A 25642-nucleotide genomic window follows, 5' to 3' on the forward strand; every position below is an offset into this window, starting at 1 on the left:
TATAATTTTGGGAAAACTGTATTAAGTAAAAAAATTAAAAGCACACGGCATTGCTTTCGTAATCGTCCAAGCATATGTAAATGAACCCGAGGTCAATCGCGCACTCACTTGATCAAACATGTTGGCGAGATGGCGGCGAAACGGTGAATATTTTTACATATCGGAAATTATAAGTTAGTTTATGTTCGAATTAAGTTTTTAAACTGCTGAAACTTGGCTTATTGTTATATTGTATATAACTTTATCAGCATGCTTCACTTTACTTCATCGCGTGCTCGATGAATGAATACGAGCGTGTCAGATTCCTGGCACGATTATTGGTGGAGTTTCCCTACGGATATGTCTTCAGCGTTCACGTCATGTCTTAGTATATAAACGGGTACGCTACAGACCTTAAGCTAATATAAAGAATACCTTTAATCCATTAGAGCATCGTTGGTTTGGTTGAAAGGCTAAATTAGCAACATCAGCTTGGCATTGAAATCCTTCATTATCTTTATTAAATATTTGAAAATTTTCAATACAAATATCATCGGCTGCATCATCATATCCGCAGCCTATTGGCATTGTTGACGTCATTTGAAGAACCGCTGTGTCGCCTTTATTAATGTTGATGGTTGTACTTGATACCTGTATGGTTACAAATGATATTTTAAGTACAAAATTATATCTGATAAGAGATAATTCACAGTTATACAAAAAGAATCCAAGTATTATTAGTGATAATTTATTTATCTATTTGAGCTTTGCAATGTGCATTATGAGAAAAAGAAACATTATCTGCTGAATATATCTATTCATCAAATTCTCCTTTAGCGAAATAGATTATCTAGTTTATTATGTAAACAAGATCAACAAGGAAAGGCAGCGTTCAATGAACGCAACAAAACACAAAAACACGCTTCTTTTAGCACAACCTGCACATACTGTTAAACGACACTACAAAATGCATTTCATTGTCATCTCGGATGCCTAATTGAACGTCCTTTCAAAACTGGATCAAGAAAAAAAGCAAGGACTATGTTTGGTGAATAAGGCTACTTTGAAGCTGAAATGATATTTTTCATTATTAATCTATATCAGGCAGCAGTTGTGATCAATTTTATTGCATTGCCGTGAATAAGGTACAAGGATCGAAACCAACTTACTTGTCTACCCCTCTATATTTCAACTTTTGTCAGCACAAATTTAATAGTTAAATTTACAAGTAACTGTCCGGATATTTGAATTAAGATTTGAAGAAAATATTCCTCAGAATAGAAGATATATTAAGGTGAATTCTTCATTTTGGCATTAAATTGCCTTAAATTGGCAGACTATTTAAGGTTGTCACAAGTTTGGTACGTTCGTACTTTTTTGATAACAATTGGTTTTTCTAGGTTAACCTTTTGGTTGTGGGACTCATGAACATTCCCTGGTGATCTGAAGAATTCAACATTTAATCATGAAAATGGTGCAATTTTGAATTTTGAAACATCCGCAGATGTGCTCATACGCGCTTAACGGTAGACATTTAAAAAACATATCATAGTTTATATCTGCTGTACACTGAAAGTTGATTCCAGTCGAACATCGAAAATACATTCAATCATTGTGCGAAGACTTATGGCTGAAAAAAAGAACAAATAGGAAAAGTCAGAAACCAATTAGAAATGTGGTTACGCGTATTCTTAAACTATACACTTACTTTGATGCCTGCAAAATAGTTTTTACTAAACACCATTTCTGTTACTCCGGCATCCGCATCTTCAGACGTAAGAGCACTAACTCCACAATAAATCTTAGCAAAAGGAAAATTATATTATTATTTCTTTTTTAACCACGTTTAAGGCCGGTTTATTTACATTTTCCTTTTTACATAATACATTCATTTTACATTTTTCAATTAATTATTTTACATAACATACGTTACAAACTAATACATATGTTGTTGTAGACATTTTAAAATAATTGCAAAGAGCTTAAACGTGAATCTCTTTATTATATATATAATATAAAATATATGAAGGAAATACAAAAGGTACTTCAAAGGTCTTTCATTGTATTTTATCCCGAAGTATTCAAAACGAACATTTAATAGCAGGGTGACAATCGGAGCTAAAATGACCATTACGTAGTCACTTAATATTACAAACGTTGTCATATATTAAAAAGTTCAGTATCGCTTGTAGTTTATGATTATAATAAATGACTAGTGTCTGACATTGGACCGGGTTCAGAAATCCAAGATGGCGTCCAAGATTGCCGTCGCTTGTTTATTCATAATATCAAATGTATTCTTAAAATAGTGTTAATAACTTTAAATATCACGTTTAGTTTTAGAAACAGAACACTTTTTGGAATTCAAAGATTAAAAAAAGCATCTGGTTATCAAGGTCAATGTCATTTCGAAGGTCAAAAGTAAATAATCCTTTTTTGACTATTTTGATATGTTTCTGTTCAGTATCATTTCTATAAAATGACTGAAAAAATGTCCTAGACAGCATAAATACTTAGCTTACGTACAGACAAAAAAGAAACATTTCTTAATAAGGATAAAACATATTTCTACAGCAAAGGCATTTGTAACAAGGAAGGCCAAAAAACCAGCTATTTTCCTAATATATGCTCCGACGTGTTACATTTAATTAAGTATGGTCACAATATTTGATAGTTTTACAAAGCTGATTTTCAAACTTTTGTTTTCCTTTTTAAAACAGTTTAAAGATTTGTGTGGAAACAATGAAGGTCAAGGTCATGACGAAGATCAGTTAAAAACTGTCTGACTAAAATAGCCTCTTTTATTATTTACGTATCTTTTTTGATCATATTTCAAACATGACTATTAAATGAAGAAATTTAGCATTCTAGCTTAATGCAGATCTAAGAAAATTTTATTACAAGCACAAACCTTTCTGTTTTAAAGGTAGTGCAATTAAATTTCCTGTCAATACATACACATTGAAGATTGATCATAGGCCATTAAATGTCATCATATTTATTGAAATGTTGTACTTGTGTTCTTTTAGTACATAAATCACTGTTATAATGGAAAGGTACAGCTAAGTTGTCAACATCATGAAGTTTCTTATATACAAGATAATCCAACACCGCTCTTTTTAGTAACATTTACGGATTTTTCTATCCGATTAGTGAGAAATTAGAATACTACTTTGTTTGCTAATTTTATGAGAAATTTCATATTTCATATTCAGTGATACTTTTTCAAGTTGATAAGCATAAGCCTAGAGCCAAGAATTAAAAATCATAAAACTCATGTATGTTTTTTCTAAAACAGGAGAACATATTTTTTTCTGAGGCATTATGTGCCTTTAATCAAAATACAGTAAGTTAGATGCAATATTAAAGTGCCTTGTTCGACTTTGTTTGCTACGCATGTGCGACTACTTGTTGTTATAGTATATGCAAATCAGAAAATGTTTTGACATGTAAAATCACATTTATTTATCGTTATTGCAGTGTCCAGAAAATTACAAAAATGCGTTCAAGGTGGTCTATCGATAAAGGAACATTATCCTTCAGAAACCAATACATTTTAAAGGGCAAAATGAGTTTAATATTATGTAAAATAATAGGTTGAGACAATAATTTATCATCATCTAAAGACTGAAGCACTAAATGTGAATTACTTGTTATTGAAGCAGCAAACTGTTAACAGAGTAGAATTTTGACTTCAATACAAAATATAAAATTAATATAACTGTACTTTATTGTCCTATGGCAACTGAGGCAAAAGATTGCGATAATGACATCACTTTTTAAAAATTTTATTGTCGGGATTAACTGACCATTTCATATGTCATGTAGTTTGAAGTCAAAAGTGTCACCAGTTTTAGCTTAAGGTATTCAGAGTACCCGTTTATATCATATGTTATTTTGGTTTTGGAGTGATACATGTGGATATATTACTTGCTAAGATTTTATATCACCCGAGCCGTTAGGCGAGGGTGATATTTTATCTTGGCAGGTAATATATCCACATATATCACTCCAAAACCTAAGTAATGATTTGATTACCCTTTCCCTGCCGAGTAAGACGATGATAAAATAAATTATTGCTGTTTCAAATGAAACGTCTAAATAGATAACCTTTAGGGTACTCCTTTACCACAACATGACGTTACATAAATACATGACGTATTTGCTTTGGTACCTAACGAGAAAAGGAGTTGTTGATGACTAATTTTTTTTGTAATTTATATCAAGTTTTGACGAGGTCATATTTGTTTTCAATACTGATGAGAATATTTAACATTACTCTATTTTGGTAAATATTACTTTATTTGGCAGTTAAAACGTGCTTGTATATTGGAATTTACACCGCGTATAATCGAACCGTATGCGCATCGCCACAGCGCATGTTGTTAACAACGTACGTGGGGTACCCAACGCGGAAATTTAGTTTGTATTTTCCCCGTCTGGCTCGGTAATATCAATTTCTTTCGGCGGATCAATATCCAATCAAAAAGGGGCTAGAAAATTTGGAAGGGTAATAAACTATGACATGACGTGAATGCTGAAGACAGACCCGTAGGGAAAGTCCATCAATAATCGTGGCAGGAATCTGACACGCTCGTATTCATTCATCGAACATGCCAGGAAGTAAAGTGAAGGATACGTTGATAAAACTATGTATAATCTGTTGATAAGCCGAGGATGGACACGTAAAGAACTTATTACAAACATAAACTACCTAATAGTTTCCAACCTGTAAAAATATTCAGCACTTGGCCGCCATATTGCCAAAATGTTTGACCACGTGATTGCGAGATTGACCGTTACGGGTTAATTTGTGCGAAAGGTCAAGAAAACAGAACCCATTTCTTCCAACTTTATTAAAAATTACCTTTTGAAAGATATTGAAAAAGGTGTTAAACTGACTTTTGATTTTAGTATATTTTTTAAGTAATAAAAAATGAATAAAAACATTATCTTGAATTATAAATATTGAAATCATGTCAACCAAGATGTTCTAAATATAGTCCACGACTCTTCTCTCATCGGTTATTATAAATGACATCATACGAGGTCTCGTGTAGCTCCTAAATGTCATGGCCGACTGTGGTCGGCGTAATTGATGTTCACAGTTCAATAGGCAATTTTAATGACGGCATTAATGCTTTGATATTCTAAATGGTATAGAACGATATTAAAATAATTGTTTTATCGCAAAATGTATAAGAATTAATTGGGACAAGGGTATTTGCAAATAAAAAATAAGGTTAAATCAAGGTATGCTATTATGGTTAAGTTTCGTAACGGGTCTAATCCAAAACTTTAATGCCACATCAGATGAAAAACAAAATGTTAAAAAGCGGCTTATAAAGTTGTGGAAACCTGATCTATAAGAAATTGGACATGATATTGTTTAAAAGGTTCCTACAGCCATATCGGACCAAAATATAAATGAATAAAATATTTCTCTTAACTTACAAAGAAAACAAATAATGTTTTACGTTTAAAGTGTATGTTACATTAAATACATCTATTAAATTGAATAATGCATAGTTAGAATTAATTATGTCGTAAACATTACATTCAATACTTGCGAAGAATTTATCGATAAATTTAGATTTATCCTTCATTTCTTTAATAATAAATAATCATTAATAAATAACCATCATAGGCCAAATGTGTGGATATTAGATAATGTATGCTTATTGTTTTGATCAATAAATATTTAGTATTTCAGCCGAGATGGTCATCCTAAATGGGTGAAAAACTGGAAGTTTCAGATTGTAGTTTCAGTTGGGACAACATTTGACAATGACCTATTTATTGCATCTATTTCCTTTACCATTATCTTGGTCTTCATCCTTTATCAGACAGACTAAAACTATGAAAAGGATAGGTAACATTTGGACATTGGTTTTGCAAAACAGTCAGATAATTGTGAAATTACTTCATAACATATGACCCAGGAGTAGAAGTAGTACCTATTGATAATTGAAGTGTTTGTCAGCATCCCTAACCCCTGTCTATGGTATTGAGATATTCATTCACTGCATATAAAATGCAAACTAGTCCTTTCATTTTCAGACCTTTTCTGCAGTCAAATTTGGAAACATGACTGAAAACAGTAATAAGATAGTCAATGTATTCAAATAAGGCACATTCTCACCATTCACTTTTGCTATGACCTTGAGTTTTAATATATATGTTAGTCTTACTTTAAATTTCTATGGCAATTGTTCTGTTCTTTTAATATATGTTTTATTTACAGTTATGTTACATTAAGAATACATTTGTTATTATGATATTGGTCAATCCATTAAAAAGAGGCGACCGCCTTGGATTTCTCAGCCCGAACTAACTTCAATCCTTTTTATTTAAAAAACAATACGTTCAAACAATACTGAACATTCTGATATATGACAACATCATTATACTTTTGTGACCACTTAAAATGAGCAAAAAGGGGAAAAAAGAAAACCCGAATTGCAATAACAACATGTAAAGTAAAGACGTACAAAATAAATAAATAAATATTGTGTTTAGATGTCATTATACAATACTTACATCGAATCCCATTGTTATATTGTTGTCTATAAGCACACTCTGGTGAAAAAGTAAGTCATTTATGTCTGTTGTAGGACCATATGAAACTAAAATGGCCCCGTCAACATACCTAGTCAAAATGAACATATAATATGTATGTGTTTTAATAATTGACTACAACATCGTTTCAAACCATATGCCCTCACCGCTGTGGGTTCGAATCCCGACAGGCACTTTGGATTCTTCTTGTGAGGAAGCTATGTAGCTAGCTTACGGAACGTCAGTGGTTCTACTCAGGTGCCTGTTCGTGCCTAAAATAATGCACAGAAGGGCACCTTAGGTATTCCTCCACCAGCAAAGCTTGAACGTCGCCATATGACCTAAACTGTGTGACGTAAAACCCAATCAAACAAACAAACAAAACATCATTTCAGAACTTTCGATGTCAATTTTCAGATGCGTATCATATTGAACTGATAAAAAATTGGCTTCTATTGTTTAACATTTAATAGCATAATATAATTCGCTCCAAAAAATCACAAAACACTCTTGATATTCAATACAATTTTGAAGGAATCATTATTGTCTAGTATTCAAAACTTTATAAATGCCGAAAGGCGATATCCAATAACATGTACCATAATAACGATTAAGATTTTCAAATGGCATAAAGATATACTTTTATCATCCTTGAATAAAATATTTTAATTGCAGACATTTATTGTAAAGTATGAAATTCTTATTCACTTTGTATAATTTTAATAAAAGAATGTATAAACCGCGTATGGGAAGCTGCGTTCCCTTTTACATGTCAAGTAAAGTTTGTCTTTTCTTAAACAAACTGCAAGTCGTTTTTATTATTGACACTATATATTCATATTGTTACCACCTCTAGTGTGTAGAGTATTAAACACACCATGTCAAATTTGTATGAAGTCAAATATGTTTATTTTATATTAGCAATGCGACTGTATAGCAATAAGCAATATTTTCTATAATTAAATTTGAGCATAGCATATCTTTAAAATGCATGTTTATATTTTCGAACACAATATAAATTCCTATATCCGGAATGTTCTATACTATACAACATATAGCCGAATTTTGAACTAAATTGTCTGCACATTTTGAGCTCCCTACCACCAATTAAGCTCCAAAAATCTAGAAACAAACTGATCCCTCGGAAGCATTAATCACAACAAAATTACATGAAAATTGCAGATTCGGTTTGATTGAGTCTGCACATGAAGGATAATGAATAAGTGCAACATCCCTCACGCCGACTAGAACCGGCTTTAGCAGTACGAGCGATACTCAATTCTCGACACTTAATAGTGCTGGCATCAATGATCCCGAGGAACCAGAAAAATGTAACAACACTGCCGTGAAGTACGGGCAACTTTTTACAACTGCCACATAGCACTTCCCAGCAAACACATGACGTTAAAATAACGTCGGATTAATGTTAGATTTTGGTCACGACGTCGGCGACCAAAATACGACGTAAATCTGACGTTAAAAACCGATGTTTATTAGACGTTTCTTTTTGACGTCGTGCTAACGTCAGGTTCTGGTCGGTGTCCTGACAGTAGGTAAAAAATTAACAAAAAATAATCCTTATTCGCTGTTGTAATCATTTAAACTTTTTTTCAAATGTTATTTGGATTACAAATGAAATGTTCTTATATAAATACAGACCAAGATCGCGGCGCTGCAACCTAATAAAACATATAGGTGGCGCTGTATATAGGCAAGTTACATGTGTTATTGTTATGAAATCTATTTATAGCCACATATCTGTTTACAAACGTTATAATATTATCATTTGTGGTACATTATATGTATCAAAATCACGAGTTTTTTAATAGTGCTTTAACATTTAATCATAGTGACAGAAAAGGGAAAGAAAACATAATTAACCTATAATTCGAATCTAAAGTCACGTGGATGGAAATTCAAATTCGTAGGCGTTACGTTTTGGCTGTCGGTCAGGAATCGGGATGCACTGATAAAGTGAATATTATAGATTTTCTTGAACAAAAAGGTCAGTTCAATTTATTTAGATTTATTTCTACTTTGTATTTGATAAATAATTGCATGATTGTAAGCACTCTTAAATTTAATTATCATTATTTGAACAGCTGAAGTGAAATGTCACACAAATTCGCGATAATGTCTAATAATAAATCTTTTTAAAATTGACATGTTTTAACTCTGCTTGTAAAGAGTTTATAATATGCCTTTCAGTACTACCAAAGAGAATGCTTAGTTTTCATATTTTTCTTAAACTGTGATGTTTTTGTCAGTTAAAATCTGAGAATTGAGAATGAATTTGTACGATTTCGAGCATTTCGGACCAAGACGTTTCGGTCCCAAATAACCCAAAACGTTCCGGTCCCAAATAACCCAAGACGTTTTGGTTCCAGACATTTCGGCATTAAATCTTTAATTTAAAACTATGAAATATTTAAGACTTGCGTAACTGTTCTATTTCAAACGTAGAATATATACATAAGTTAGAATATAATTTTCTTTTCAGGTAGTTAAAGTGTTGGACATGCTCTCAAAGGTCGGAGGGACGGAAACACGTGAATATGAAAAAAGAAACATATGAAAGTAAGATTTTTGTAAATTCTATAACATACTTTAATCCATACTAAACTGGAGTTTAAAAGCGGCTTTTTAAATGTTCAGTATTTATGTTTACTTTTAATTTTTGTTAAAGCTCTCTTATAAAAAGTTAGCAAAATTGTTCATTAAGTTAAGATAACCATGAAAACATTTTTGCTTGTTATTTTTACATGTTTCATAAATTTCTTTTTTTTTCAGTGAAAATGATGTCACACACGCTATTGGACGCTACAAACGCTACATATCCTCCGGACAGACGAGGGGTGCTGAAAGAAGGTCATATCTTAAAGCATCACACCTCAAAATTCGTGCTAATTCTCATGGATATCTAAAAGTATAACTTTGTGAAGTAACTAAAAGGCAGCAATTTATACATTACTGACAATTATCAAAGGAGGTCAAAATATGCAAAATGGCACTAAATGTTTTAGAAATGCTGTAGAAATATAGTTAAAATACTGAAAATTAATTGCTTGAAACATTATTATCAGAATCTTTTAACTTTTCTTAAAATTATAATATTTTTATTATTTTATTTGATAAGGCAGACTTTGATAGAAATGTGCATACATTATTTTGTTCTTTAATATTTGTACATGTTTTCTTAGTTTCATTTATGTCATTGTTTTTGTAATCCCTTTTTGTTTTGTAATTAACTTATTTTAATTATGTTTTATTTTGTTTAATTTATGAAAATTATTTAACCTTGCAGAATTTACTAAAATTGTATGTATCAGCTTAAAATTGCAATTTTTATTTTAAATTAAAAAAGCATAAAACATATTTTTGCTTTTAGTTTTCTGTTATACATTTCATTGGAGGGAAAGTTACTTAATAGAATGAGTTACATTAAATTCGATCAAATCAGGATTAGCCAGAAAATATTTATGACGTGGTGAAACAAAAAAGATTAGGGGAATGATCAGATGAAGGTCAGAAAATGACCAGATTTAGGGCAGAAAAGGGTTAATATTTAGGTCGGAAAATGGTCAGATTGAGGTCGGAAAATGGTTAGAAACTGGTTAGATTTAGGTCGGAAAATGGTCAGATTGAGGTCGGAAAATGGTTAGATAATGGTCAGAAAAAGGTTAAATAATGGTTAGATTCTGACGTCTACCTGACGTCAGATTATTACGTCAAAAAAACTTTCAAATCCAACCGTTTTTCCGACCGTCATCCGACGTCAGAACCTGACTTAAATCTGACGTCAGTATGACGTCTTGTGTTTGCTGGGTTGACACCTGCTGTTGTGAAGTTTAAAAATCTGAAAACAAAGTAATCCCTCGGAAGCATTAATCACAACAAAATTACAAAAATCCAAGGTCGCTTTATGAGTTTTGAAGTGTCAATGAAACAAATGAAAAATAACGCCAAGTCTGAACCTACCAGCTAACTTTGTAATAGAAAGCCTCTTGTACATTGTACAAACATCGGAACTGAAAATACGGGTCGAAACGTGTTGATTTTCCAAATGGAGAAACACTCGCATTTTCATTGAATCTGAGCTCTGGTGCTATATCTATGTTTCCAAGTTCAACGTCTGATATATCAGGTGTAATGTGCAGTTGGGAATAATTACCTGCAATTAAAACTCATTACAATTTTAATGTGTTTCGTTATATAACATTTGAAAAATCTTATCATGCAATTTAAAATCAGTTTTTTCTTATCACTAAAAATATCAGTATGAAATTTTTGTAGATGTATAAAGATTTGATTTCTCATATATCAGTATTCATTTGAAAGTTTTCTATAAAAGATTTCAAAGAGTTTCTCATGAACCAATGTATTACGTTGGAATTTTTGTACATTTAAATATAAACGTATACACTTTACTGAAACAGAATGCACTATATGACTTTGTCGGGGGCAGGTAGTACTGTATTTCATCTCCACATTTCCTTATCTTCACTTGATGTTGTATATAACACGGAATCACATAATCACGTTGGCAGGCTACGACATTTGTTGGTGTCTCAGTTAATTTATCTATCGATGGGTGTTTATCTATAAAGAAAAAAAATCTAAAAATTTATTTCAAGTATATATAGGTAAAAATTCAATACTGTAGAATTTCACTACTGTTGCGTGAAACATATACGCGTGAATCGGTAATAGTGCGTTTCTTTTTTGTATGAACTTCAGGTTCTGTAATTCCTTTGTGGTCAATTCCTACGCATCAAAACTCCAAACCGGTGTTGAATAGCCGATAAACACCGCTAAGACCGATGTTATTTCGATTCTAACAAGATTAAATAAGGAAGATCACTAATGTTATTTCTTCAAGCGGAAATATCTTCCGGTGCCGATTTTCGTATAACGCTGTTCGATTTTCGCACCCTACCGTTGCGAAGATATAGAAATTATTAAACAAACAAAATAATAAGAAAAATCGTTATTTTATCAAGTTTTCAACAATAAAAACTTACGTCGTATTGTGTAAACTTACATCAGTGCCCCATTTATCATGAATAGAATGTATGTATGTATGTATGTATGTATGTATGTATGTTTGAAATAACGTTAGCTTGTTTATGAATGAGTTTTTTACTTAGGATGACGTCATTACGCTGCTTACGGATTGACGCCGTTTTGTCAAAATAGTTATTAACTGATATGGATCAAATATGTGGCGTCAGTGTATATGAGATTATTTCGATATTGTATGAAAAGAAAACATTATAAGAACTGATATTAATAATTAATTAACTGATAATATTAATAAAAATGTTTTTTTATTGTTGCTTTAAAAGGCTTTATAAACTATATAATCGGGGGTGAAAACGTAACTGCTGCATATACAAAAAGTCCCTAACCAGTGTTTATTGGCAGTTTAACACCGGTTTTTTTTCTTCTTTGTCTATACTGACAAAATCACGTGGAGTGTTAGAATATATAGTATACCAACGTGAAGGAATACAAGTTAATGTTTTTACATCATATTTAATGAGTATAAAGTTATAACACTAAATCTACAGTTTCGTTAATGTTATTGTAGAACCACTAAATTACACCAAATTACAGTCACATTCGTCGGGTAAAGGAAAACCATTTTACAGTCATACCATAAACCTTTACTAACTGTATATTTTAAGGAATAAATAATACAATATGTTTCTTTTATATCAAATTAATTATTTATTGATTGTCACGTGATTATTTTATATGCACTATTAAAACAATACTTAAAGAATCATATGCGTTTCTTTTTGGTAAAGTTTATTAATTGTAAGTTTAATTTCACCTTTTAAGTAAACAGGATAATATGTAAAACAGCTCGTATAATTTGGCCTTTGTGTCGAGTCAACCATAATATATTGCCATCCATTATGTACAACACCGTACCACTCATAGTTCAGATTGTCATCACTTATATGTGGTCCATCTTCCAATAGCCTGCTCGGTTGACGGAGAGGCATGTTGGGTAGTTCCGTAACATTTTCAACGCAGCTGCTATCTGTAGTAAGAAATTGAAACAAACTTTAAACCAACAATTTATAACTCATGATAAACCAATGCTTAATAATAAGGATGATGATGGTAATTATTATTCTTATCATTATTTTTTTGTGTATGATTTTGTTTATTGGACATAAATGAGGTTGTCGGTGTGCACCGTTATCATGATAAATAAAGGTATTTTTATTCAAATAAAAACTATTTTTATTTTTGAGCCAAAGAAATTTAAACGTAAAACAGCTATATTGGTATTTGCCAGGTAATAAAGGTATGGTCAATTCCTCAATTGAAATGGTACCTTTCATTGTCAAGCACGAATCGGTTTCAAATGAAAAATACTAACAATTATTTTTTGTATTTTTTTTTCAAATTCTGTTAATTAAGTACCGTAAATTGAAAAAACTGTACGTGCTTTTAAATTCAAAATAAAAATTTCATGGTTAAATGTTATGTTTTGCTTAAACAGGTGCCAGATGATGTTGAAGATAACTCGCACTAATTACCACTGTCCATATAAAGCAAGCCATGTGTGGCATTTATTAAGTTAACTCTTTTTATTGATAGTTATAATGACTGGCTCACTTCAGTGTCTCTATAAAATTTCAATTTCAATTTTTTATTGTTCAAAAACCTAAAATAATCAACATTTTTTCCCCTGCTGTTACATTGTTAAATCCGTTTATTATCTTGCAATGATCGTATTTATCTTTCAACTGTAAATAAGAATAGGTGTGTTCCTTTAAATTATCAATGAAAACAGTAAAATCCGCGATTTATAGCTTAAAATGCATAAGTATAAATTTGCAGAAAAATCTTTTAAATTCCTATTTATTTTTCTGGGTTTTTTTTTGTTTTTTTTTTAATATTTGCTTCTCATACGTATGTGTCTAAGTTATAATTAAATAAAACTTACAAACCAATGAAGTACAAACAACAGAAAGCACAAAAATAATCCGAATTGCCTTCATCGCTATCTGCGTAGTTTTTGATCTTGTCAAAGACAGTACTTCAATATTTAAACGTAGCGGAAGTAATGATCTTACATGTCGTTTATTCAGAACAATGTGTTATCAAACCGCACGTATAAGTATTAATAGCTTTAAAAAGAAAATTGCGAATCATATTTACTTGAGGGGCTATGAATTTTAACATATAATAAAAATTGTTGTATTTTTTATTGTTTTCGCTTCATTGTATTGAGAATACTCTAAGCAGTCTGTGCTTTGATTTAATCTATCAAAAGTATAACTATCCTACTTAATCAAACAATTAGAGCAAAGCAATATACATAACATTTAATACGTGAGATTTTATTTTGAAAAAAAAACACCAAAAAAAAAAAAAAACAACACCGTATTTATATTATGTTGATAGACTGATTTTCTGTCTACCAAATGTATTTATGTCACATTCTTTCATTAACAAAATCAAACTCAATATGCCATTGTCATTTTTATTGTTGTTTTCAATGCCCCCACACAACATCAGGTGTCAAGTGCTGTGTGGCAGGTGTTAAAGATTGTCCAAACCAGGGTGGCAAGGTCCGTTCGAGATGTTGCACCTAAACATTTCACCCCATGGAGATTACGCTATTGTTTTCATTAATAGCCCTTTTCCAGATTTCTTATTATATATAATGAAACATAAATTATGTTAATTCTCTACACTTTTTGAAGGACGTTCAATGCACACTCACACAATATGCTATATCTATTTCATTAGGAAGTGATACCAAATAATACCCATAATAGTGCATAGTACATTATAGCAAACAATAGACAAGGGCGTTATGACCTGAGGCTGTAAAAAGTCGCCCGTACATTCAGTCAGGGATGTTATATTTCCGATCCTTAAATATCGTTTTGCACGGCATTATTGTTGTGCTTGTGGTATTTTAGTTCTATCTATTCGGCATCTTTCTTGTTGAGTGGTTCCAGTATTCCTCACTTGAATACTGTTGAATCACCCTTAGGATATGAGGCCTGCTTTTGAAATTTGTCTTTTGACGTTATATCTGTGATATGCAGACTTTATAACCTCAGATCCCCTTTCAAAATTCCATTTTATTTAGTTCCGCCCATTGTTTTCTCGTTTAGGGCACACGCATTATTTTACTTGGAGACCATATGCCGCTTTTCATGGAATGGCACTAACGTGTCACATTGAAGGTCCCATGATAACCGCCATATGAACACATCTGCGGATGTTTCATAATTCTAAATTTTACCAGTTCATGTTAAATGTTGAATTCTGCTTAAGCCGGTGCCAGGGGGCATGGACGGTAGTTTGCAACTTGCCAGTACCGTCAATGAACAGGCTCAATCAAACCGAGCCTTCAACATTTTCAATTTTGTCGCGTTGGGCTTTCTTTAGGGATTCTTATTTCACTCTATTTTACGATATTTTGTATCATACAGAGGATTTGCTTTTTACCATGACTATTTTATTACTGCAGAAACATCTATTCTATTTTAGACACTCGATTTCTAATTTTAATTATTTCTTACCAATTAAAAATAATAAATATTTTATTTTCTACATTTCAATGGCTGCATTTGGCATATTGTAAAACAATATGTTTCAGAAAATCGTGCAACAAGTGACCATAAACATGCCAAAAGAGAATTTCTTTTTTCAATTTAAGAACATAAACATCTTTTCATTAATTTTAATATACAGCTACTTGGCTATCTCATATGTCAGTCAATTGGCATGACTATGAATTATCTCTCTCTATGAGGTAATCTTTATTTTCATGAGCACTCATAAAGATCTATATTAGGTAACCTGACTGAAATCAGCCAATCATGTTCTTCACTTCCTGCATGATAATAAAATTGATACAAACGTTGCGTGATAACCTTTAAGCGAAATAAAAATGATGTCATCATTTGAACCCACACCCGCTTTATCTAATTGTTAAATGCGTTTTAATAAGGAAAATGTATTACCCATTACCTCATGTATTATTTGACAAAGCTTTCAAAGACATTATTTTTGTATAATTAATTTGAAATGGAATGCAATTTAAAGCATTTTCTAAAAACGACTTTAAATTTATTGTCACTGGGAGGTAAACTTTATTTTTTAAGCACTCAAAAACATTTGATATTAAGGCGTATGTCTGAGGTCAGCCAATCGCGTGCTACACTTCCTTTTCTCTGCTGACGATTTTAATCGTTATCTCAAGAGGTATATTGAAACTGCTGTAGTATTTTTGAAAATTATGGATTTGCTCTAAAATACCCCTTGATAATATTTTAAGGTACTTTTATTTATGTAGAATATATTAGTTGCTTTTTTTGCATGTTTATAAGGGCAACGTAATTTTCAATGAAAAATATTGAATCAGTATATTTCTCAATGAAACAAACAAACCAAAACCCCAATGCCCTACGGTTAAAATAGAGAAAATAAGAATCCCTAAAGAAAGCCCAACACGGCAAAATTGAAAATGTTGCAGGCTCGGTTTGATTGAGCCTATTCATGGACGGTACTGTCAAGTGCAAATTACCGTCCACGCCCCCTAGCACCGGCTTAAGCTGAATTCAACATTTAAACATGAAATGGTAAAATTTTGAATTTTGAAACATTCGCAGATGTGTTCATACGGCGGTTATCATGGAACGTTCAATGTGACACTTCTGTGCCATTTCATGAAAAGCGGCGTATGGTCCCCAAAAAATAGAAAGCGTGTGCCCTAAACGAGAAAACAATGGGCGGAACTAAAAAAATGAATTTTGAAATGGGATATTGAAGAACCACCCAAATAGAAAATGCCGAAAAGTTAAAACTAGAAATACCATAAGCACAACAATTATGTCATGCTGAACGATCTTAAGGATCGGAAATATAACATCTCTGATTGAATGTACGGGGCGACGTTTAACAACCTCCACACGGCACAAACAACGCTGATGTGGCGATAAAATAAAGAAAATAAGAATCCCCAAAGAAAGCCCAACACGGCAAAATTGAAAATGTTGCAGGCTCGGTTTGATTTAGTCTGTTCATGGACGGTACTGTCAAGTGCAAATTACCGTCCACGCCGCCCCCTTGCACCGGCTTAAGCAGAATTTAACATTTAAACCTGAAATGGTAAAATTTTGAATTTTGAAACATCCGCAAATGTGTTCATACGGCGGTTATCATCGAACCTTCAATGCGACACTTCTGTGCCATTCCATGAAAAGCGGCGTATGGTCCTCAAGTAATAAATAGCGTGTGCCCTAAACGAGAAAACAATGGGCGGAACTAAAAAAAATGGAATTTTTAAATGGGATCTGAGGTTATGACTCTTGCATATCACAGATAAGACGTCAAAAGACAACGTTAAAAAGCAGGCAACATATTCTAAGGGTGATTCAACATTATTCAAGTAGGAATATTGGAACCACACAACTAGAAAATGCCGAAAAGTTAAAACTAAAAATACCACAAGCACAACAATTATGTCATGCTGAATGATCTTTAAGGATCGGAAATATAACAAAAATATCGGAAATATAATAAACCCGATTACTTGATGTTTAAGTATTTTCATAATTTGTTTGAAAGTTCCAATACTATATCTGATATATTCTTCAAAGAAATGTATTTTGATTTTCCTGTCAATTACATAAAGACAAATAGGCAGAATGTAAACTGAATTTACTTTAACGTTGCATGATCTAACAGAAAAACTTAAGCAAAATGAAAAGATTGGCAATCAAGCTTTTTTTCTATATTGAACATAAGTAGAGACAAATTTTGATTATACTATTGATTTATGTTTTACCATTTTGATATTTATCATAAAACAAAAGTTTATAGCATTTCATAAATGATTATGTTCACTTCTTACGCAATTTATGTAATTTAAGAGGCTGAAAATGCTTCTAAAATTTATCATTTTAGTAGCATTTCCGTATGTATATTTAAGAAAGAAAGATTGACAAAAAGTTCTTTGCCGCCAATTATTGATATACTGCATCATTTGTAAGGCAAATCAGGGACAACAGAGGATATAAGTCATTATACGATTGCGAATTTATCTGCCCTTGAAATGAGCAAAAGTCCAAAATTCAAACACGAGTTCAGGGCCTCAAATTATTTTCCGTCAAACTATTTTGTTACATCACAAAACCAGACATGAAATAGAGTAAATCTTAATCCAGAATGAATGCCTAAAAAGGCAAATTAATGATGTAGGCTCGGTTTGATTGAACCTGTTTAAGGACGGTACAGGAAAGTGCGACTTACCGTCAACCCCACCTGAAGCACCTGCTAAAGTTACATAAAATTTTACAATCCGTAGATGTGATCATATTGCGGTTATCATGGAACCTTCAATGTGAATCGTTAGTGTCATTCCATTAAAAGCGGCGTATGGTCCAAAATGAAAAGAAAAATATTCGTGTACCGTAGACAGGAAAACAATGATTGGAAATAAATGAAATGAAATTTTGAACGCACTAATGTCGGCTGTTTAGAAGCCTTCATATCTCAGATAAGACGTCAACAGACAAATTTTAAAAGCAGGCAACATATCCTAGGGGTGATTGAACAGTATTGAAGACTATAATTCTAATAATGCCACAAAAGCAACAGTTTAGTCGTACTAAACGATCTTCAAGGATCGGGAGTATAAATTTCTTCGATCGTCTTTCTATGGCCTCCTCACGCACAAACATGACTGCTGTGATTTATAAATATGTTTATTGTATGTATTTGAAAATGCTGGCCTTAGCACCTGTTTAAGTGGTATTTTATCATAAATGTTAAAGCGATCATAAAGTTGCAATATGTAAGGCAAGCATGAACTTGCCAATATTTATTGTCTAATCGTTTTTGTAATATGGTTCTTTATTTGCTTTGAAAGCGATTGTATGTTTGACAACAGGTAGAACGTCAACACGATCGTGATGACAGACCAACTGAAGCACCAAAATGTATTTGACAATTGATCATCTAGGCGCATAAATGGCGGTATACAATGTTCACAGTTTCCGTGCAAAATAAATGTTGTTTAAAATATTACTTACTACATTAATGAGGATAAATGAAAAGATCTAAATCAAAATTATCATATTTATTTTGTATTAACAATTATCTATTATAAGTAAGGTTTTTACACACATGTGTAGTTAAAGGGAAAATATCCGATTAAATGACATATGATAAACTTTATTTATACAAAGGCAATATGCCAATCAGTAAACAGTACTAATACAATTGGTATTTACATAGCGTCAATAATATGATGTTAGCATGAAATACACGAAATCGGTCTATTTTAAAGTCAATTCTTCTTCATAATAACAAATATTATATATAATATATGTATAATACACTGAACGGACATGATTATCGTTGATACAGTGCATTGTCTCATTCATTAAAACTTTTGAAAATAAATATATCTAATTTTTAACTATCCATACATTTTCAGAATGAAATAATTCTGTAAATTTAAAAGATTAGGTTTTCTCCAAACATATTTTTCATATGCAATTGTCTAATATCTTGGTACAGAGGACATTCAATAATAAAATAACATTAGTTTGCTTAACCCAACAAGGAAATAATTTGTGATGTAAGGTTGTTATTATTTGAATTAGAAATGAGGCATGATTTTATAGGAGTTCATTTCTCCAAAGAAGACTCGGTTCAAAAGACAAAATAATTGTGTAATTCCCTTTTATTACTTTAAAACATCTTGTAACAATAGTTTTAGGAAAACACAAGCCTTTAAAGGATATGATATCTCGAGATTGTCAGATAACTCTTCAAATGTTCAACATAAACATTGAAACAATACAATTTAAGACGAGAAGCCATCGTTTACACGATCAAATTTGATAATGATTTGATATTTTATCTTCGAGTTTGTGATGTTGTCAATGTTATTGTTTTTATGCGTATTCATTATAGTAAACAGTTGCTTAGCAAAACAGAACTCCAACATGACAATCAAAAGCATATAGGGCAAGTGAAATGAAAAGTAACACTTTTACATGTAGTTTCTATCTAGTTAGTATGAAAACAGTCGCATGATTTAATTATTTCTTTTGGCAGCGGTGGTCAGCTGTTTTTCAACATTAATGAGATCTGTCTTGTTGAAGCAAACTCCGAACTTTCCTTGTTCTATAGTGTCTTGAGTCAGGACGGGATAAATTTTCTCATTTGCACCAACAGCCGCTATTTCTAATTTCTCATACTTTTTATCTTTCTCAGGTTCATCGATTATCTTTGCGATTCTGTAAATAATTCGAATTTATAGTAAATTAAATAAGCATTTAGATTAAACAAAATTAAAATTTGGGTTAATTATTCTCATCTGGTTAAATTACCGCTTTACTGAACAGATACTTATATAAAAGGTGTACTGTACATGACGTTTGGGAATCAAATGACGCAAAACACATATTCTCTTTACTAACATCGTTAAATGATTTATATCAACTCATTTTTGTCACACATTTTATTATGGAAATACATATATACTTATATTTTACATGTAATAATCAGATAATGTTGCACATTTCGCATTGCAATGTAATTAATTACTCCGTTCCAATGCGAAAGATATATGATACGTTACGGGAAATGTCAAACTATAATGCACTCATAGTACCCTAGCATTGAATCATAATTTGGTATGGAAAGCAATTCATTGCAGTAACGAAACGAAATAAAAATTAAACATTGTTTAATTCAGCATATGCAACATTACATAAAACTAAAATTATACGATTGGAGACCATCAGGAAGTATATACCATATATACATCGTTTACCGTTGATATCAAAACAAAGGTGGACAAAACATACCTTTTGTTCCGGATGATAACGATCAATAATCCACAGATAACTGCTATCAAAAGACAAATCACTGATAATGCAATAGTGATCTGGATAGAGCTGTTATCTAAAGATGAAAAATATTAGATTTGATTTACTAGTATTTATTACAAATTTACGCGTAAAACTCATGTCATAAGTTTGTCATTGATATGTCAAGATTAACAAGATTATGAAAAACAATTACCAATACTGATAGTATTTTTCAAATTATTACTGAAATGAAAATTTTCAAAATAATATAGAGAAATACAGAATCCCTAAAGAAAGCCCAACACGACAAAATTGAAAATGTTGCAAGCTCGGTTTGATTGAGCCTATTCATGGACGGTACTGGAAAGTGCAAGTTACCGTCCACGCCCCCTCGCACCTTCAATTATCAAGCTTGGACAGAATTTTTTTTTAAATGTCGGCAAACACGATAAATTAAAAAATGTTTCAGTTCGTTTACGGATAGCAGTAATAAGTGAAATGTCACTTCATCGCTTCCTAGCACTTTGGAAGTAGAACCTAACACTAACACAAAACATGATGTTTAATTAGGAATTTAGACGCATCACAAAGGTTTAAAGGAAGGAAATATATCGTATAACGCCATTCGAGAAGGAATACACTAACCACTACATAAGATAAACGTTAAACTGATAAAACTTAAATAAACTGATAAAACTTAAATTCCACACACAGAATTAAAACAATTATATTGATCTTACCGATCTTCTCGGATCGGAATCAGTACAGGAATGAATGATTAATTACTTATCTATGTATGTGGTATAAAAGTAAATGTGAAGGAAAGCTATTTTGTTAAAAAAATATTAATAGAACCGAAAAAAAGTGTACTAAACTATGACATATACCATTTCCTGATGAATGACTAGTAGCACTTGTACTGTGCATTTGTCTGGTTGTGGTTGAAACACCAATATCAGGAGGGTTGTTGGTGGAGCTTCTTTGTATAGTTGGCATGTCGTTAGTGTGTTGTGGATCTATTGTTGATAATGGTCCAATGTCTTAAAAAACATATATATTATCGTGCAACCTTGTTTATCATATTTTCAAGTTATATTTTTCCTGCGAAAAGAAGCGTTGCTTTTCCAATTGATTATTATACATACTGCCTCATACAGATTAAATGTATATTTATTAAATATGAAAACTAGTAAATGATTACCAAAACAATATCTTTGATGACAACTGGATGGTAGATCAATTATACAATAAGCCATGAATTCTCCACAATTGACAGCTGTCATCTTGTAGATATTCAGACAACAACTATCAAAGTCTCTCAGACAGGATGTACGATTCACCACACCTTCTTCCGGCTCTGGGTTCTTACCTACACACATGTAATGAAATACACTTATGCACTTTTTCATTAAATATATAATCTATTTATCGTATACTCATTATTATTTGTAAAAACAACAGTATCTATCAAGTATTTTGCTTAATATTTGGGAACTTAACGGGTGCAAATATATTTATTGTTTTCAAATTCTAAGGTTTTAATCGAAGCTGAACAATACATTTTAAAACAATATTCATATTTTTTTTAACTTACCGACCATCCAGATAGGGAATTTTGTGCCACACATGTACATGCCTGGGCAACTTACACTCATTCTTGCTTCGCTTTTGTACCATTGAGATGTGGTTATTGAATACACATCACAATATGTCGCATTTGACGTTTTGTTGGTAATTACAAATGTGGGATCTCTTGACGATAAATTTGGAAATTCGGGAATTTCTGCATTGCAAACATCTAAAATTGCAAAAACAAAAACATTATCAATGTATATATGGTGACTATTTCTTCTGAAGATGGAAACATTTTAGAAATAACATTTGTTCTAACAACACAAATCTATTACATTGTATATGATTTTATTTTCTTCAATTATTTGTAAAAATAACAGTCCGTTTTATTTACATCATAAGTAAATTGTCATCATGAAATCTTTTGTAAAATTTGGTTTACCCTTGAAACAATTGTATTTATCCGAGATTATGTAATACATGAAACTTAAAATGCTACTACAATTTAAAACATAAAAAGTATTTAAGATCTTTAATAAGGATTTAAAGGTTTGGATTTGGGATTGAATTATGTATCTATCAAATAAAATATGTCAGCCTGTCGAATTCCATTTTACCTAGATCTGAACTGAAGCAGTCTATTGCAGCTGCATCTGAAATAAAAAAAATCATGCTGCAATACAATTACAGGTCATATTTTGTGTACGCATTGTTCTATATTAAACGGTGAGTCTAATATGCAAAATTGTAAGGTCATTTACAGTAACAGTCAGTTTTGAATAAAAAGATTTAAAAAATGCATTGACATACATTCATTTCAGTGGACAAAGAGAATTTTTACATTTACCAACATTGTGTTTAAAGGTATCCATATGTATACATTTATTGGTCGCTTATCGATCAGAATCACGAACGAAGTACTCTAGTAGTTGAATGTTACAAATGCTGTACCAAAGTTTAAAAATGAATTATTAAAAATCAAAGAGTAACTCGTTTGATAGCTTCAAATAGTTTTATTTTCATTTTCAACATGTCTGAATTTTTTATCATCATTTTCAAAAACAGCGTTTTGATACTGTTCATTCGTAGTCTGTCTTAATAGTTTAAACTCGGTTTAATTAAGGATTAATTTAAAACGTATAAAGGGTAAATAAAATATTGAATTGAATATTTAAATTACCTGTGAGCATTCCAGCAAAAATAACAGCAAAATAAACAATTAAATACATTGTCACAGTATAATCTAACCCTCAATTTTAAGTCATTTTAATTTCCTTACAATAAACCATTTAAACCGTATGTGATAAGAACACTAACATAACAGACTACGCAAGTTTCAAAATGGACATGCGCAGAGATCCATTGACGTAAAACGTGTAATTTCTTCTTCCTGAATGTAAATATCTACCGATACATTATAAGTTCAATAAAACCTTCATTTTTTTAAACTTAATATTCCATTTATTTGACTGTGTAAATGTTGCTTTTGACAATGGAATGGATATTAATGAGAACACATGTATTTATAATGATAAAATACCATAAAGTTTTGCCATTGCAAAATAAATCATTTACGGTACCATATTAACAAAAAGGAACTCATTAAAGCCAACGCCATATTACAAGCATCGACCGTCCGAGATAGATGTATCGGTGGGACACTGTTGATAATTTGAGACATAAACAATTTAATACTGTCCGTGAAGAAGGGGGTGGTCATTCCTTCTCTTTGGTCCAGGTAGGTATTCGGACAATTTCCAAAGGATACTCGCACAGTCAAGCGGTGAAAACCATTGTATGGGTTACGGGACTGTAAGGTATACGGGCAAAGGCCGTGAGATATCCGGTCGGCTATCGGACAGTATACGTATACCATGTGTTTTCCTCTCTTATTCTTTTGACCATATTCACACCCAACACCAACTCTACTGACCTTGGTGTTCTTCTTCCTCTTTGACTTCTTTCCCTTCCTTTTATGCTGGCTGTATGGGAGGCATATTACACTTTGAAATCAAAGTTCTAAGTAACAAATTGAAAATGAAACTTTTAAAGTTTTAGAAACTTCAAACGTGTGAGAAAATGCAGTACTTTGAAAGATGTAATGTGTGTATGGGGAGAGGGTTTATTTATAATCGCCACCAGTCCTCGAGAAGTGTATTAGTTAATATAGATTTTGAGAGACTGTGAAAGGTTTAGAAAGGTGCAATAATCGTGATACAATTTGCAGATATTATTTTTATTTTTAGAAACTCAGAAATGATACTGAGAAAACGTTAATTGATATTACTCTGTATTTGTGTTTTTCAAGGACATGTGTGCAAAACAGTACGTGTAGTTCTACTTGAATTGAAGTCATATGTTGGTTAGTTTGGTTGAAGAATGCTTCTCTACAGTACAGCTTCACTACAGGTATAAATTTTGTGTAACTTGGTGTAATTTAAAGGAATACTTACAAACATGATACAACAATACAGTTAATTTGTATCTAAGCATCATTATAAGTTTAATATGATGTTAAATATATAAGTTTAGTTTATTAGTTATTTTGTTTATTTCCAGATCATTGTTATTGCTATAATACAAATCAAGTTTTATTTTCTTTACCACCTTTTTATTTTTTATCTCCTTACTATTGTGATTTATACGTCAATTAGCATGACCCTTGATTGGAAATAAAAGTTATTCTATTCTATTCTATTTATAAATAAAATAGACTTTTAATTTTACGAATACTTCATATTAAACATAATTTATGCGTATGTATCGTTTTACTACTTTTATCTTTAACAGTATTATATCTTAATATAAAGTGAAACAATCAACGCGGGATCAGTTAAAACGTTCGTTTTTGTGTAAGCGATACTTCATCTCTCATTAGTTTTTATTATGTTATGAAATACTAAGGTTTTATCTTTAACTACTCTGCTTATATGCTGATATAAGTCCCTTTTAAATGATAATCGCTTGTCCGAAAGTAAGCACAGGTGATGTAGTGGTGATGGGGTAAAATCTATTTTTAGAATAGTGTTATCTATTATAATCTATCACAACTCATATTAGCTGATAGCAGGTTAACTCATATCGTGACCTAGAAAATTATGAAATTAATGCCTGAGATATTCTAGAATTGCTGAGTCACGAAAAAACTTTTGCTCTTTTATAAAAACGCTTTGTTTAATGGAGAAATATTTATTTCCTACTTATAATTTCTAGAAATTATTGAGCTTACCCCTTAATTATAGCATAATTTGCTGTCCTACTATTTCGACAGCGGTAAATCGTTTCAGCAGTTATTTGCATATTGCGTAATAATACTACGGGGCTACAGCGTTTTTATCAATCAAATACGTTCATATTCTAACTTGCATAACTTAATTTGAAATTGAAAAGGCTAAATATGGAAGTTTTTAAGATATCCCGAAAAAGTATGGGAGCTTTAGAGTATCAAATTCATGTACTATTTCTTGGGCTGTTATGCGGTTGAGGACACTTGCTCGATTGTAGCCGACGAAATCCCATGTGTAGATGACAAAGCTCTGAACGCGCTTGAGGACACGTCCGTCGCAAAAAAAAGGGTCATTATGAGTTTTAGAACATCCTTACGATGATGTAATGTTATAATATGAAGTCAATCCATTTATTAATAACAAAGTTATAGCAAGTTACAG

The 25642-nt window shown here is 31.6% G+C and overlaps 2 protein-coding genes and 1 long non-coding RNA gene across 5 annotated transcripts in view; 1 reads left to right on the forward strand and 2 right to left on the reverse strand.

The window, feature by feature from the left end:
• LOC132715418 (uncharacterized) overlaps positions 1-13631 on the reverse strand; it is a 38642-nt gene extending 25011 nt beyond the window's left edge. Inside the window, exons 1-7 of the mRNA XM_060698416.1 lie at positions 13502-13631; positions 12374-12586; positions 10966-11136; positions 10516-10708; positions 6520-6628; positions 1688-1780; positions 415-630 (exon numbers count right to left, since the gene is read on the reverse strand). Of these exons, the coding sequence (XP_060554399.1) occupies positions 415-630; positions 1688-1780; positions 6520-6628; positions 10516-10708; positions 10966-11136; positions 12374-12586; positions 13502-13556 (1050 nt within the window). The 5' untranslated portion in view covers positions 13557-13631. The remainder of the gene's footprint in view (positions 1-414; positions 631-1687; positions 1781-6519; positions 6629-10515; positions 10709-10965; positions 11137-12373; positions 12587-13501) is intronic.
• On the forward strand, positions 7944-9688 carry LOC132715414 (uncharacterized). Its single transcript, XR_009623684.1, has 3 exons — positions 7944-8542; positions 9038-9114; positions 9328-9688. It is a non-coding gene; the product is annotated as an uncharacterized LOC132715414 (long non-coding RNA).
• Positions 13632-18643: 5012 nt separating the features above from the next.
• On the reverse strand, positions 18644-23339 carry LOC132715415 (uromodulin-like). Of its 3 annotated transcripts, XM_060698407.1 has the most exons (7): positions 23155-23328; positions 22592-22627; positions 21997-22200; positions 21604-21771; positions 21290-21442; positions 20400-20496; positions 18644-19826 (listed from the first exon to the last, which is right to left on the reverse strand). In XM_060698407.1, exons 1-7 carry the CDS (start codon positions 23201-23203, stop codon positions 19625-19627), a joined length of 909 nt encoding a protein of 302 aa, XP_060554390.1. In that variant the 5' UTR covers positions 23204-23328; the 3' UTR covers positions 18644-19624. The 3 variants fall into 3 exon arrangements, with proteins under 3 accessions (XP_060554390.1, XP_060554392.1, XP_060554391.1); XM_060698409.1 differs by lacking the exon at positions 21604-21771 and having other exon boundaries at positions 23155-23339; XM_060698408.1 differs by lacking the exon at positions 21290-21442 and having other exon boundaries at positions 23155-23337.
• Between the last annotated feature and the right edge of the window lie 2303 nt (positions 23340-25642).

The sequence above is a fragment of the Ruditapes philippinarum genome, unplaced genomic scaffold, assembly GCF_026571515.1.
Source record: "Ruditapes philippinarum isolate M1 unplaced genomic scaffold, ASM2657151v2 ctg2656_1_1_1_1, whole genome shotgun sequence".
Taxonomy (NCBI): Eukaryota; Metazoa; Mollusca; class Bivalvia; order Venerida; family Veneridae; genus Ruditapes; species Ruditapes philippinarum.

Coding starts and splice junctions, on each gene's coding strand:
- LOC132715415 (XM_060698407.1), bottom strand. CDS start 23,203: ATGTATTTAATTGTTTATTTTGCTGTTATTTTTGCTGGAATGCTCACA. Junction 22,201..22,591: donor CTGCTTCAGTTCAGATCTAG/GTAAAATGGAAT, acceptor TTGCAATTTTAG/ATGTTTGCAATGCAGAAATT. Junction 19,827..20,399: donor GTTATCATCCGGAACAAAAG/GTATGTTTTGTC, acceptor AATTATTTACAG/AATCGCAAAGATAATCGATG.